The sequence below is a fragment of the Oryctolagus cuniculus genome, chromosome 12, assembly GCF_051225735.1.
Source record: "Oryctolagus cuniculus isolate XC-2025 breed Fujian yellow rabbit chromosome 12, ASM5122573v1, whole genome shotgun sequence".
Taxonomy (NCBI): domain Eukaryota; kingdom Metazoa; phylum Chordata; class Mammalia; order Lagomorpha; family Leporidae; genus Oryctolagus; species Oryctolagus cuniculus.
Genome location: NC_142878.1, coordinates 71,263,788 through 71,279,595, shown reverse-complemented (window position 1 = coordinate 71,279,595; position 15,808 = coordinate 71,263,788). Strand labels below are relative to the sequence as shown.

At 41.0% G+C, this 15,808-nt stretch overlaps 1 protein-coding gene across 2 annotated transcripts; it reads right to left on the bottom strand.

Moving 5' to 3' along the window:
- Positions 1 to 419: 419 nt before the first annotated feature.
- Positions 420 to 13,811, bottom strand: DUT (deoxyuridine triphosphatase). Of its 2 annotated transcripts, none has more exons than XM_008269058.5 (7): positions 13,667 to 13,811; positions 12,496 to 12,634; positions 10,796 to 10,887; positions 8,402 to 8,446; positions 1,418 to 1,492; positions 1,207 to 1,277; positions 420 to 894 (listed from the first exon to the last, which is right to left on the bottom strand). In XM_008269058.5, exons 1-7 carry the CDS (start codon positions 13,692 to 13,694, stop codon positions 838 to 840), a joined length of 507 nt encoding a protein of 168 aa, XP_008267280.1. In that variant the 5' UTR covers positions 13,695 to 13,811; the 3' UTR covers positions 420 to 837. The 2 variants fall into 2 exon arrangements, with proteins under 2 accessions (XP_008267280.1, XP_002717881.2); XM_002717835.6 differs by lacking the exon at positions 13,667 to 13,811 and adding an exon at positions 13,189 to 13,477.
- Between the last annotated feature and the right edge of the window lie 1,997 nt (positions 13,812 to 15,808).

The following is a 15,808-nucleotide window of genomic DNA, read 5'->3' as shown; positions in this document are numbered from 1 at the left end:
TTGCAATAGATGTTAATCAAGCTAATCCACAGAATCACTTCCACATATGAAATGAAATGCTGCCTGTACATATCCACTCAGCTGTGTACTTTGATAGAATTACATATTATTACATTTATTTCATCCCTGTTAAATTGTGTATTTCCTGGACACAGATTATTTTTGCTTCTTGAGTGAGGGGAAATTGTAGAACTACAGCTAGTGCAATTAGCCTGATGGGGTAAAATTCAGAGGAACAATTCAACTGGAAATTTTCAAGTTAAACTTTCACAAACGCACCATTACTTTATCAACTCAGCGTATATCAAAAGATTAACAAATAAAAAGATAAACTGAAGAATTTCTTGTCACCTTCCCTAAGATTCTTAAGACTAAAAACAAGTGTTTTGGATCAATGAAGAGAAAGGAAGAACAAGAAATAACTTTAACTTCTTTTATTTCTTTCAATTTATGCAATAATTTCTATCTATGAAAAAACTCAAGCAAATTGAATAAAAAGCATTATCAATGATTTATAACAAATATTGCTGAAGTGATATCATCTATTAAATTAAACAATACAAGTTCTTATTATCTGAAACTGATATACATTTTATTTTTAAAAGATACTGTTCACATTAGGTCACCACAAAGCACATTTATATATAACCATCAATTGCAGAAAAACATAGGAGAGTGACTCTGTATCAGAGGTACTTTTCCTTGATCACAAGGAAGGAGTTTTAGAAGTTAAAGCCATTAAGTTTACAGAAATGCAAACTGCCAAAACATGTTAAACAGAAATTTTATTTTTTAAGAAAAAAGTATGTTTTTCATTTTCCATTCTTGGTATAAATTTCAATTCTTCCCAGTAGAACCAAAACCTCCTGCACCTCTTTCAGTGTCATCCAAAACCTGAAAGATAGAAAGGTGATAAGCCACACAGCTAATTTCAGAGCTTCTTTTAGTTCTTCTCTCCATCTCCTATGGAAGACTTTCATTCTTATTCTATCAATATCACAGTGTATTTAAATAATTTATTACCCAAAGCAATGCTACACAATAGCTACCTAAAAATATTACAAGAAATTTTAAAACCAAGATTTTAATTTTGTTTAAAATAGGACTGGTCATACATACTACTTAGTTATAAAGAGCATATTAAATTCTCAAAATTCTATTTTTTTTCTTATATCATTCATTCTATTCAGCTTTTCTGATACTTACTTGAACTTCTTCTATTTCTGGATAAAAAATCCGTTCACAAATGAGCTGTGCAATTCTGTCACCCTTTTTGACTTCAAAGAAAAACAAAACATTTATTACTGATATTTTATTGATTCATTTTCTATATCCTGCCTTATTCAATGAGAATTAGAAGACTGTGTTATTTATAGAAACTCAGAAAATTCAATTAATATTAATGTATTTAACATACCTTCAAACTTTTCTTTGCCAAAATTAAACAATACAACACCAACATTTCCTCTATAATCTTCATCTATAACACCAGCTGAAGGAAAGAAAAATATCCTGATAAGATTATCTCAAAATCATTTTTACATACTTCTAAGATTTTTGTCACTACATCTGAATAAGTGAATGCTGTGTTATGTAAAACCCTGAACTAAGAAATGACATTACTAAAATGTAAAAATGAATTTGGAAAATAGGCCCTAATTTTCCAACCTATCACCCTTATCAAATGGTGAACATTTCCTACATTAATCTGAAAGCAGCAATTACCATCTCCAACCTATTGTCTACCTATAGCACATTTGCCACAAAGACCAGGATAAAATTATGATTTGAGTTTTAAAGGTTTTTCCTGGTAGAAGCTTTCTGCTAATATTCAGATTGAAATATGACTGAGTCGTAAATAAAAATGTCAAAAAGCCTCAAGATCTGCAGTGCTGACATAAACAGTAGTCTTGCAAATATCAAACATCCCATTTTTGTTCATATTCTTTCTCTCCTTTTAAATGGAATCACCATTCATTCTTAAAGCATAATCACTCAGAAAACATTAGCACATAAGTTTAGGAATGAGAACACATTCAAATGTATAATTAATACCCGTGTAGATTATAACACTGGAGTAGATCCTTGCAGGGGAGAATTAAGCCAGATTCCTGCCATGGTCCTAAGAGCTACACTGACCAGACTTGCTGGCATTTATTTACCTTTGGTCCAAGAATTAAAATGTTTCCATAAACACTGGTATGGATGATATAGGTGTACCAGGCCTTCTTATTTCCCTTTTTTACATTGAGGTCTAATGCACATATCATGTAACTCATCCATTTATAATGTACAATTCAGTGGTTTATAAAGTGTTTAAAGTTGTGAAAAAGTTATCACAATCAATTTTAGAACAATTTTGCCACTCCAAAAAAGTCTTCTATTTATTAGCAGTTGCTTCACCATCCTGCCTGCCAATTCTTGTTATGCATAGTAATTCTTTGCTCTAAGTCTGTGCAAGGCTGGACAGGATTCATCTGAACCTACTTGACTATAGCTCCATGTCACATCTTATTTATAATAATACCCTACCCTCTCAAAATACCCTTAGAAGGTGGGCATTTGGCCTTGTGGTTAAGATACCCATACCCCACATCAGAGCCTAGGTTCAGTGTCCAGCCCCAACATCCTGACTTCCTGACTCTAGCTTCCCGCTAGTGCAGACCCTAGGGGGCAAGAATGAAGCTCAGCAGTTGGGTTTCTGTCACACATTTGGAAGACAACTACATTGTGTTCCCAGCTTTGTTCTGGTCAAGTCCCAGCAATTGCAAGCATTAGGGGAATGAATCAGTAGATGGGGGCTCTAGCTCTCTAAAAAAATACCTTTATGAAACAAGAAAAAGTAAAAAAAATTTCAGGAATTTAGCTCAATGCATACTAATGCTGGTTGGCCATACTCCTAATTATTTTAACTGAATATAATTTTTTTAGAGCAAGGGTAATTCTAAGTATATCGTTTCATTTTTATTCTTTTCTGGGGGGAAAAGCAAACTCTTGTTCTAGCTAGGGGAAAAACACTCAGAAAAACCAGTATTTTAGTTCTTCCAGCACATTACATTAGTTATTAAAAGAGCCTCTGTGCTTTCTGAATGAACTACCAGGAGTAAATAAAAGAGTAAATAAAATTGAATTTAAGTACTTCTTAAGGGGCTGGCACTGTGGCATAGTGGGTAAAGCTGCTAACTACAGTAGTGCTGGCATCCCATATGGGCTCAGGTTCAAGCCCTGGCTACTCCACTTCCAATCCAGCTCTGTGCTATGGCATGGGAAAGCAGTGGCAGACAGACCACTTTTTTTTTTTTTTTTTAAGATTTATTTATTTGAAAGGCAGAGTTTCAGAGAGGCAGAGGCACAGGGAGAGAAAGGTCTTCCATCCGCTGGTTCACTCCTCAAATGGCCACAACACCCGGAACTGGGCTGACCCAAAGCCAGGAACCTAGAGCTTCCTACAGGTTTCCTACGTGGGTGCAGAGGCCCAAGCACTTGGGCTATCTTCCACTGCTTTCCCAGGCCATAACAGAGAACTGGATCAGAAGTGGAGCAGCCAGGACTTGAACTGGCACCCAAATGGGATGCTGGCACTGCAGGTGGTAACTTTGCCCACTATGCCACAGCAATGGCCCCATAATAAATCTTTTTTTAAAAAAAGATTTATTTATGTATTTGAAAGAGTTACACAGAGAGAAGAGAGGCAGAGGCAGAGGCAGAGGCAGAGAGGCAGAGAGGCAGAGAGGCGCAGAGAGAGAGAGAGAGAGAGAGAGAGAGAGAGAGGTCTTCCACCCGACGGTTCACTTCCCAGTTGGTCACATGGTCGGAGCTGCGCCAACCTAAAGCCAGGAGCCAGGAGCTTCCTCTGGGTCTCCCACCCCCTTAAGGTGCAGGGGCCCTAAGGACTTGGACCATTTTCCACTGCTTTCCCAGGCCATAGTAGAAAGCTGGATTGGAAGTGGAGCAACCGGGTATCAAACTGGTGCCCATCTGGGATGTTGGCGCTTCAGGCCAGGGCGTTAACCCACTGTGATACAGTGCTGGCCCCTCAATAATAAATTTTAAAAAGTACTTCTTAAAAGGTTCCTGATGCAACACTTTTATAAGTTTAAATTAAAGATACATAAATTTTAACAGTGAGGAGAAAGGGTAAGTCTAAAAGTGGGCTTGGATGAAAGGGTGTATTTCCAATTTTAAAGGCTATTGCTAGGTAGTTTGCAGCAAAGGCAGTTCATCTCACTGGATGCACTGCAGGAAGGAGTCTATTCTTTTAGTTGTACAGCAACAAAATTTCAACCAACTCCAAGAATCTTTCTTTTCCCACTGCCACTTTACCATTAATTTAGCCCTATATTATGCAAATAATAAAGACGGGACCAGTTGTTTTCCATACTATTTAAAGTTTTGACTGCAGGAATGATTTAGATTAGCCAAAAAGACCCCTCATATAGCATTTGGTTCCATATTAGAACAAATGTCTGCAGAAGGCAATGGAATTAGTAACTTACCTATCTCAAATGAGTTTGAGAAAGACAATGTGAATTGACTAGCTTCTGAACTCTTTTATCTCTATTAGAAAAATTTTAACCACCCAAGCAATATAAATTATACACATAGAGTAAAAGCTATTAATACTTCCTTAGCCACCCTGAGGCAGCCAATATTACAGTGACATACTTTACAATGCCATTGGTGAGAATTTGGCCTAGCAGTGAAGGTGTTGGTTTGAGCATGGGTATCCCACATTGGAGTGCCTGGGTCTCAGTTCTGGCTCTGCTTCTGACTCCAGCTTATTGCTGATGCACAGCCTGGGAGGCAACAGGTGATGGCTCACGTACGTGGCTCCCTGCCACCCATATAGGAGACCTAGATTAAGTTCCTGGCTACCAGCTTCAGCCTGGCCCCATCCTGGATGATGCAGGTATTAGGAGACTGAATCAGCAAACGGGAGCTGTCTCCCTCAAATAATTAATTTTTAAAAATGTAAAACATTATAGATATCATCTGGGATAAACGTATTCAAATCTTACTTATTCTTTTTAAATACAATATACAGAAATACAATATCATTATTTTTCTGTGACTGTTCTTCAACATATCATTCAGCTTGTTTTCACATATTTCTGCTATAAATAAAGCAGTCCTTTTCATATAGCTTTGTACATATACCCTTGTCCTTTTCATTCTTGTCAAATAAGTCCCAAAAGGCATTTTCTTGGATGAAAGGGTGTATTTCCAATTTTAAAGGCTATTGCTAGGTAGTTTGCAAAAAAGGTACAGCCATTCAAATTTCCAACAGCAATATTTAAGAATACTCATTCCCAATTCCAATTCCAGATGGTAGTAATCTTTTAAATTCTGGCCAGTATGACAAATGGCATCTCATTATTTTGTTTGCATTCTCTGAACTAGTGACATTGACTTTTTACCTGGTGTGTTTACTGTACATTTGCATATCCTCTACTATATTTTAGGATTTTTTTTCTTGTCCTTTTTCATATGAAATGAAAAAATTTCTATTTTTTTACTTTATGGTATCTTGTACTATACAAAAGCACTTTATTTTATAAAGTTCTCTGCAAAGTAGTCCTATCAGGATTACTCAAATGGTTGGGTATCATGAATTCTGTAGAGTTGGGTGATCTACTAAGATTTTATGCTTGGGACACAAAAATGTGAAAAGCCTTTAACTCACTGAAAGAAATGAAGTCATTTGAAGTCAATGAAAATGCATGGGGGGAAAAAAGCCTTCAAAATTCTCTTTTAGCATGAATGCCAATGGTATAAAAAATTCAATAGTTCCAAGCTCATTTGCTACCCAACTGCCACTTAACCTTGAAGGAAAACCTAAGATTTATTCTTTCTTAGTATATGGATATAAGCACCAGGGATATTTCTCTTCATGAGAAAGCCGAAAGTATCTTGAAGTTATCACTGGAAAAATCATGCATTGGAACTGGCAGAGTGATTAACTGACTTCAGGCAAGAGTTTTACTGTGTCAAGACTTTGGCATGTCATTTGTTGGAAACCTTTAGCGAAAACCATCCACACCTACCAGATGTGAATTCTGAACAGAATCCTGCATACTCAACTTTTTCCCTTTGACCCTATTTACAGCCTGGGTTTTCTGACAGTATCTCTCTTCAGAAATAAAACCTGTTGCCAACTATGATAAACTTGTGCCTGAGAGACATTTTTAAGATGCTCTGTATCTAAGAACACACCACAGTGTGATTTTATGAAATAGCACCATACTAACCACCAGGCAAACTAACTTTCTATTCCTTTTACATGAGCCTTTTCTCTCCCAGAGGATTGTCTCAAAAAGAGCAAAAATCTGTGAGGAAAAAAAAAAAAGTTTCCATGTTAAAAAAAAAAATCGGTGAGGTCCTAAGGGTAGAAATTGTTAACTACAGTCTAATATGTGCCCAGCACTGTTAGATGCTTTATATAAATTATTGTTTAATCTTCCCTCTCAGAGGGAGGCACACTAATTCCTCTGTACAGATGAGGAAACTGAGGCTCAGAAAAGTTTACCTACTAGGTAGGTAGTGACAGAGCATTCCAAAGTCCTCAATCTCTTTGCGACTCTTTGAAATTTCCTTAAAAATACAAATAATCTTTTACATACAGAAATTTTCATCCCAAATGACCATACCCACTAGTAAATGTACTTTTGACAATCAATGAGCTGAACTCATGAGGGAATCCTCAATCACAGAGTGGGTTGCTAAAGTGAAGTCTTGCTATGCAAAACTCAGTCCCAGAACTGTGGGCTCCTGTCTTACCCCACAGCACCACCTAGTGCCACCAAGGCCTTCCAAAATGTTACACTAAAAAGGTCTTAGAGGGCCAGGTTTTAGCACTGGGGCTTAGCTCATGAAATGGCACAGTGAGCTAATTCAGTACAGAGCTGGAGATGGAACATGGCAATGTGCAACATTAAAGTGCAGAAGAAAAGAACAAGGGGTTAGAATTAAATGGAAAGAAACTCCAGTTCTTTTTTTTTTTTTTTAAAGATTTATTTATTTGACAGTTAAAAGAGGCAGAAGGACACATGGACACACACACACACACACACACACACACACGAAGAATATCAATTTTCCATCTGCTGGCTGACTCTCCAAATGGCCACACATTAGTAGAGCTGGATTGTAAGTGGAGCAGATGTGTCAAGAACCAGTATCCAAAAGGGAAGCCAACATCGCAGGCAGCAGCTTAACCCACTAAGGCAAAACATCAGCCAGGAGACTACAGTTTTAAAGACATCAACTTTGCTCATCTGTTAAAAGTCTCAATAAACTAACTGTTAAAATAGTTGGAGTAAAAGGCTAGTATACCCAGTTATCTGAGTGCTGGAAGATGTAACATTAAGTGAAGTTCTCACTGCCCATAAGGACAGAGAAAATCAGGTTGAGTATCTACCAATGGAAGAAGCAATCTCAAGCCAGGAAGCTCTATCAAGAGGGTGAAAATGTCCTTATCATGAGGGGGTAGTTAAAAATTCTATATCAAGAGTGTCTAGCAGAGGCCCTGGGGCTTCTTCATGATGGGGCCATTTGGGGAAGTTAACTTTGGGAGACAGGAATTAGGTTCTGTTAAATGAGAAACTGGTGCCACTGAGGACTCTCTTGGCAAGAAACTTAAAAACAAACAGTGTTTTCTCTTCTGCCTCCAAGGAAAGGTTCTCTTAAATTTTGCAAACATGGATGGCCTCTCTCACAGGGGTAAGAAAATTCTTACAAGATAGTCTTGAGGCTGTTGTGGTGTAGCAGGTGAAGCTGTTACCTGCAATGCCAGCATCTCATATGTGCATCAGTCTTAGCCGCTCTACTTCTAATCCTGGGAAAAGCAGCGGAAGATGGCTCAAGTGTTTGGGTCCCTACGACCTACATGGAAGGCCTGGAAGAAGCTACTGGCTTCAGCCTGGCTCCACTCCTGCTGTTGCAGCCATATGGGGAATGAACCAACAGATGGAAGATTTATTCAAATAATCTTAAAAAAAAAAAAAAAAGACAGTCCTGCATTTCTACAAACTTTTATTTAAAAAAATTAAACTCTTTAAGTAAAATATAATTGCTCAAAATAATCATACAAAAGCTTTTCCTCTAAGAATAATCATTTTTGGACTGAACACAGATTATCACTAAAACAAAGCAAAACTCCAGTCAGATAGTGCCCAGTTAGCCTATTAGTAAAATAACATGCATTTTATATAACGGTCATTGAAAAATTAGACTCTTAGTATTTGAAACTATGTCCAATTGTGCATTACTTCAGGTGTAGAAATTTCTAGAGGCAAGACAACAAAAATTCATTTTCTTTTCTTGAAAACAAAATCTGTCATTTGAAAATGTACATTTTCAGCAAATACAAACATTTACAGAGTAAGAAAAGGAAATACATTACCTCCCACATCTATGAAGTATTTTGCAGCCAAGCCAGAACGTGGAGCTGAAAAACAAGAGACACTGACTTTTCAAAGTGGGGAGGACAGCACAGTGTAATTGACAAAATTTAAGCAGATCACTCTCCTCTAATAACTATTTTCATCTTAATTTTAGCAGATGGCTCTGAATAAAAATATTTATCATACTATACTCATATTACCAATGTTGAAAAGATTAATTTAGAAAAATCGAGCAAAGTTTCCATTCAAAACCAACTCCCACATAACTTTAGTCAACTGAGGATTTGCAGTGTTATAGACCTGGGAGACGGATGACTACAATGTACAGAAAGGAGAGCAAGTAGGGAAGCCTAGAGAGGTATTCAAAGTTTGGCCAAACAGGAGAAGAAAGGGCACTGCAGCTGGCAGGGACACAGGACTGAGGAAGAGGACTATTGTTTTAGGATGGGAGTCCTGAATGTGTATAAGATAGGTAGGAACAAGAATGGCCTGGGTGGTAGGTGGGTACCTAATCAAACAGTAGCAGAGCTTAGTCTAGAACCTGAGACTCTCACTCATGATTCAGGTGCAAAAAACATACCTCTATATAACACATGCCAGCATGAAACACATGGACCACAGCAAGATAAAATGCCTAATAGCAATCAAGTAAAGTGCCCAAAATTAAGCATCAAAACTTCAACTCCAGTATATTTTATTCTTAAAACATAAAGGGAAAAGCTTACATTTATGCCTTATACTTGTTGACCTAACATCAGGTTTATCATTCCTTACAGTAATTTCTAGTATTTTATTTCAGAATAATTTAAATAGGCACTCTGTCAATAAATGCCGCCTCTTTCTACTCTGATCCATTTCCTGACTTTCCCCCCCAAAACACTCAAAAAATATCCCCAACCATGGCAAAAAGGAGATGAGAGAACCTGTCTTATTCTCCTTTTAAGGGCTAATGTATTACCAGTTCTCCCATTCATGGCTAACAGAACAGGGATTGGTAATCTACCACCATTCTACATAGAGGCTCACTATTTTATTTATTCCTCTATTTTTACTCTGAAGTTAGTTAAAAGTATGATCTTAAGTTTTAAAGGGCCAGTGTTGTGGTATAACAGGTAAAGCTACCACTTGCCATCTGGGAAGTGAACCAGCAGAAGGAAGATTGTCTGTCTGTCTGTCTGTCTGTCTGTCCTTCTCTTTCTGTAACTGACTTTCAAATAAATAAATAAATCTTAAAAAAAAAAAAAAAGGAGTTTTGAACTTTGGTGACAAGTGACCTGCTACAGAGAAAAATCAAACCTACTGACTTTCATTCTATTTCTAGTTTCTCCCAACGAGGCGTTCCCTTTAGAACACTGTAGACTTTCTCTTAGCCTAATCACAGGGAAAGATACCAAAAGAAGAAAAGGTTTAGTTGAAAGATACACTCTAAGAAAAAAACCGGTCAGAAGTTTGATCCTCATAATATAAAATGTCATCTACCATTATCCTAAACCCTTCTCTATTTTCTTGACAACATATAGTAGCCACTCTCATCACTATCTTCACAAAATCTAGCTTCTAAGCAATCTGATTCTTGTTTTAAGACACCCACAATCTATATTGGAGTGCTTGGGTTCTAGTTTCAGCTCCATTTCTGACCAGCTTCCTGCTGACCTGCACCCTGGGAGGCAGCAGGTGATGGCTTAAGTAATTGAGTCTGCTGCTGCCACCTACATGACTCAGCATGAGTTCCTGACTCCCGGGTTTGGTCTGGCCCATTTCCAGCTACTGCAAGCATTTAGGGAATGAACCAGCACTCTGTCTCTGTCTTCCTTTCAAATAAAATAAAGTAAAATAAAAAGACATAAAGAAAATAAAGGGCGGGGCCGGCGCCATGGCGCACTAGGTTAATCCTCCGCCTGCAGCGCCGGCATCCTATATGGGTGCCGGGTTCTAGTCCCGGTTGCTCTTCTTCCAGTCCAGCTCTCTGCTGTGGCCTGGGAAGACAGTGGAGGATGGCCCAAGTGCTTGGGCCCCTGCACCCACATGGGAGACCAGGAAGAAGCACCTGGCTCCTGGCTTCGAATCAGCGCTGCTCTGGCCGTTGCGGCCATTTGGGGAGTGAACCAGCGGAAGGAAGACCTTTCTCTTTGTCTCTCTCACTGTCTCTAACTCTACCTGTCAAATAAATAAATAAATCTTAAAAAAAAAAAAAAAAAGGGCAAAAAGAGAGCCAGAAGCAGATATGATATGTAAACGAAAGTTTTCAAATGGCTCTACTGCCTTGAGATGGTACTTCTGAATTTTAGGATACAACCCAAGCAATACCCCTTTTTACTTAACAAAACTTACATGAAAGACCACATCACAAAGGGAGAACTTGACAAAATTTACCTGCTCCTTAAATTACATACCTATTCTTCCATAGCATCCAGAAGGAAGAGCTATCTGAATGTCCGTTTTCACAATGGCTTTCTCCATAGGTGGTACTGTATAATCATAAGCACTAAGAAGATATCGAAAGAAAAGAACTGGTATTTACTTACAATTGTTTTTACATTTTCTTTCCTTGTGACCAAGCACAGAAATGCTTTAAATATATTTCATAAAATAATTCATACAATCTTCTTTTATCTTGCTATGATGAATTTCAAATTCTTTTTTTAAAAAGTTTATAAAGCAGAAATTTTCCTTTTGCATATTACTAAATTGACGATAGCTTAGATATAATTCTCTGTGAATTTATTTTAGTGGAGAGAAGAGATGTCAACATTGTAACTGTCTTCACCCCTGAACAAAATGCCACTGGGAGACTTGACAACTACTTCATAAAAATTCAAGAGATTTTACAATGAGAAGTGGAAGTTACTTTGGAGACTTTAATTAAATCTGTTAAGGTATTACTATATTTAATATATAGATTATATTGAAATTTCCTCTTTAAATAGCTAAGCCCTGATTTACTAAAGGGTTAGGTTATTTCCACGACAATTGTAGTATCCAGAAGGTCATTTATATTCATTAGGTGGATGCTTAAAGTATTTTAAATCAGTCTCCCATAGGACTCACAACAGTGCCCAGATATACACTTGGGAAGGATCCAGTCAAACGATTATCACTCTACTTTTATCCATTAAAATTAAGAGACTACACTACACCGCTTTGGGCTATGGCAGTCTACCCATCCCACTTCTCTTTTCCATTCCTCTCTCTGGTACTGCCATCATGCACTCCTCTCTCCCCTTCTCCTGTACTCAGAGCACAAATTCTCACATCTGATTACTTGGAATGCCCTAAAAATGAATCCAAATGCTTGGAATTTAATCACAGAACACCACCTCCCTCCCACCATCCCTTTTCAACTATGAACCAAGCACAGTCAAAAACAAACAAAAACCCACTAAATTCAGGGTAAAAAAAAAATTCTATGACATTTGAGCCCTGGGGCAGATAAATTCACATCTTCATATACTCCTTTATCTGCAAAAAGGAACACTCATCTAATTCAAGATTCTCGTGAGGATATAAAATAGTATAAGGGAAAGCTTTTAGTACAGGCCAAGGGGCTGAACGAATGAAAGGGTGTGCCTGGTGTCCCTGCTTCTCATAGTCGGGTCCTTACTGAGGTGGATGCATATAGAAGCAAGCCTTGCAGGCAGGTAGCAGCAGCATTCATTCACCTCCTGAGAGGGGTTCTCAGCGTACGAGAAGCCAGTCTCCCACCTAGGCTTTCCTTTCTAATGCGCACCGTGTCAGCCTCAGGCCACGCTCTGAGGGCCAACACCGACCCTTTTCATCTCCATCTTCCACTGATAAGGGCATAACCAGTGCCCAAATAAAAACCCACCCGGGTAGACACATCATACGTGTCCTTATTTACCATGCTACACGCTGCAGCCAAATCCCTATGGATTCCCCGCTAAAGCCAAAAATTAACGTTTTGCAACATAGAAATGTCGGTCGGTTTATTTTGGTCACTTTTTCGGCGAATGTTTCCAGTTAAATGCAAGCTGACTCGACTTCGCGCGCTCTGCACCACCTCTGAGGCGGTAGTAGAGAGAGCGGGGACACATGGTGCGGCCCTTCCCAGCTTTCTTCCCGGGCCGGCACCCACCTGTACAGGTCGTAGCCCGCGGCCCGCGCAGACCCCCGGGTCGGGGCCGTAGCGTGCTCCGAAAGGCGGGAAAAGCGCAGCCGCATGGTACCCTCCTCCGCAGCCCGGGCCCGCTTGCTGGGCGAGATGGCCGGTGCCTCTTCAGAGCAGGGCATGGCAGCGTGACGGCGCAAGCGATAGCAGAAGCGGGAAGAGATGGGGGAGGGGACAACAGAGCGCAGAATGAGCCCAGCCCCGGGGACCACCACAATCTCTTTAAAAGCTTCCCGCCAGTTCTCCCCCGCCCCGCCCCACCTCCCGGACGAGCCCACAGCTCCGGCGGAGAGGGGTGGAGAGGTTCAAATTTTAGGCTGGGAGGCCGTCTCTCTGACCAGGTTTGGGTTTGGAAACGATGGAGCCTCTTAAAACTTCACGAACTCAAATCATGGCCCCAGACCTATGGAGATGGCTTCCGCCGTGTCGTCCGCAAGAGACCGACAACGACCCCTACCCTCCCACCTAGAGATGGAATGGACTCGCTCTCGTGCGTAATTAGGCCCAGCGTTTTCCCCCTCCCCCTACTGGCACACGCCAGGGGCTTTCCTCCCTGGTCGCGCGCAGTGCCCTCCCTGGCCCCTGGCAGGGGCGGTGCAGCGGCCCCCAGCCTCCCCACGCCTTAGAAAGCGAGCACTTGCAGCCCGGCCCCGGCTTTACTGGCTCCGCTGCAGCCTCGGCTCCGGCGGGTAGCGCTGGACAGCAGCCGACGCTGCGTGGCGGGGCCGAGGGGCGGGCCAGGCCCGGAGAGTCCTGCGCGCTCAGGTCGCAGCCGAGCGCGCCATGCGTCCGTAAACCCCGCGCTGAGCAAAGACGGAAGGAAACGGTAGCGGGCCGCGGGACGCCGAACAAGGGCAGTCATTTCCTCAGAGGTTTGCGCTGGTTGGTGGTCGGCGCCCGCGGACGCGCGCCAGGCCGTGCGCCCTAAACGCGTCCCGGGCTCGTGACCTCGGAAGTAGTAACCGCCTCTGAAGAGAGGCGGCGCGTAGGTTGCCTGGAGCAGGCGCAGGCCCCCGGGGGGCCCCCGAATCCGGCCCTCGGTGTCTCCAGTCCCGGTGCCGCCTCCCGCCCTCGCCCCTCGCCGTGTTCTCGCGCCGTCGGAGGCTGGGACAGGGGGCCCTGCTCCTCGGCTGCTTACCCGGGGCGGCGGCGGCGCCCGTGGCCATGGCTCCCAGGGCTCTGATCCCTGGGGCGCTCACTGCGCATCACAGTGCCCGCGGCGGTCCCTGCGCCCCGGACCGCTGCCGAGGCTGAGCGCGAGGCTGCGCGCCCGAGTTCCTGGCAGTTCCGAGGGCGCAGGACGCTTGTAAAGGAGGGAGGGTGAGAGCTGTCCGCAAGGGTAGCGGCGTCGAACTCTTGGCATTGAGGTTCCGCCTGACCCAGCAGAAGCGCAGAGCGGGAGTCCCGTGTCCGGGTTTCGAACACAGATCCTGGGCCACGGTGGTTTACCTTACAGTGGGGTGAATACAGAAGTGTCTAGATCATTGTAAAGCCACTTCCCTGGGATCCACACGTCCCTGGTTATCTCCAGAACGGACTGCAAAATCATGCACTTTACTTTTCAAAATAAGTAGGCGCTCCAGGGCATGCTGCTATTTTTTTATTTTTTTGATACCATAAATTTTCTGAATTAGAATAGTTGAGAATTGAAGTCTCTTACCCTTTCTCCTTCCCATCTGCCATATAAGGATGTTCTCAGCAGTTAATATTTACTTCATCATGACTCCATCAATATCATTTTTGCCAAGACAAGTAATAATATTATTTCATTTTTTTATATCTGTCCCCCTCAAGTTAATACCTTGTTTTTCCTTGTCTTTTTGTTGGTGGTGTACTTAATTTACCTACATAGCATCAAATGAAGCATCTAAATACATCAAATACCTGCAAGTTCTATTTCCCCTTAGAACCTTTCTCCAGCCTCCAGTCCTCCCTCTTCTATTTTTTTTTTCTCTAGTCTGTACTAGTGGCTGTAAGTCCTGCTGAATAGCTGTCATCCAGGCACTTCATTCCCTTTACCTCTCTTGTACTAGAGCCTTGTTTTTATGGCTTAGTATCTTCCTCTTAGTTTACTCCCTTGTTTTGCTGAAGTACTTTCTCTAGTAATTTCCTGCAAAAGTGCAGGGGAAATAAATTGAGCCCTTCTAAAATGTTATGATTGTAATGACTTCCTTTTCCTTCATTCATGAAACTTCCTTACAAACAGCAGTGGCCTCTGCCCTCTCTTATCTCTTACAACACTAGTATATCATTCATTTGCCACTTGGCCATAGATACCCATTATGTAATCTTATGTTGTATGCACTTTATCTTTTACATTAGTAAGAGTCATAAACTAATGAATCTCTTAAAGTGCTTACTTCAATGTTTGATACAAAACATTTGACATAATACCTAGCACCAAGAAAGTATTCTGCTATATCTTCTGTTAATCTGGATACAGAAAGTGTTTGTTTATTGTTGTCACCTTTCATCTGAGGTTATTAAAAAGGCTGTAATCTATCTAGAAGACAGTAGCAGGTTAGCACTGGAGCCAGTAAGCTTTTAATGGAACATTATGACAATAAAATAATTTGATATGAACATACTAATTAAATCCTGGATAGTGCAATTAATAACACCTAGAGATGTTCCAACTGTAGTTTATTTCATGTTGTCTTTTTTTTTTTTAACGATTTATTTATTTATTTGAAAGTCAGTGTTACACAGAGAGAGAAGGAGAGGCAGAGAGAGAGAGAGAGAGAGAGAGGTCTTCCATCCACTGGCTCATTCCCCAGTTGGCTGCAACGGCCGGAGCAGTGCCGATCCGAAGCCAAGAGCCAGGAGTTTCTTCCGGGTCTCCCTTGTGGATGCAGGGGCCCAAGGACTTGGGCCATCTCCTATCAGTCATGCTGATTAGTTAATTACATAATTAAGTGGCAACTCCATTTTGACAATGCAAATCCATCTTTTATAAGCAAAGTTCTCTTTCCTACCTCTGTAGGAATTTGGAGGGATTTCTCGTTCCTTTTAATGAAGACCTATATGATGATTTTCTAAGTGCTTTAGAAGTATTTACTCACTTAATCAAAACAGCCAGTGGAAATAAAGGCTATTGGCATCCCCCTTTGACAGATGTGAAAACCAAAGCAAACAATTTGCCCAAGGTCACACAGCTCACAACTAAGGAAAAAAAAAACTCTTAAACTACTTTCCTCAGGGGCAGTGTATTCTTTGACAATCACTCAGGAATGGAAAAGGTGAAAATGTTAATAGAAGACTGTGATCATTTCCCATAACT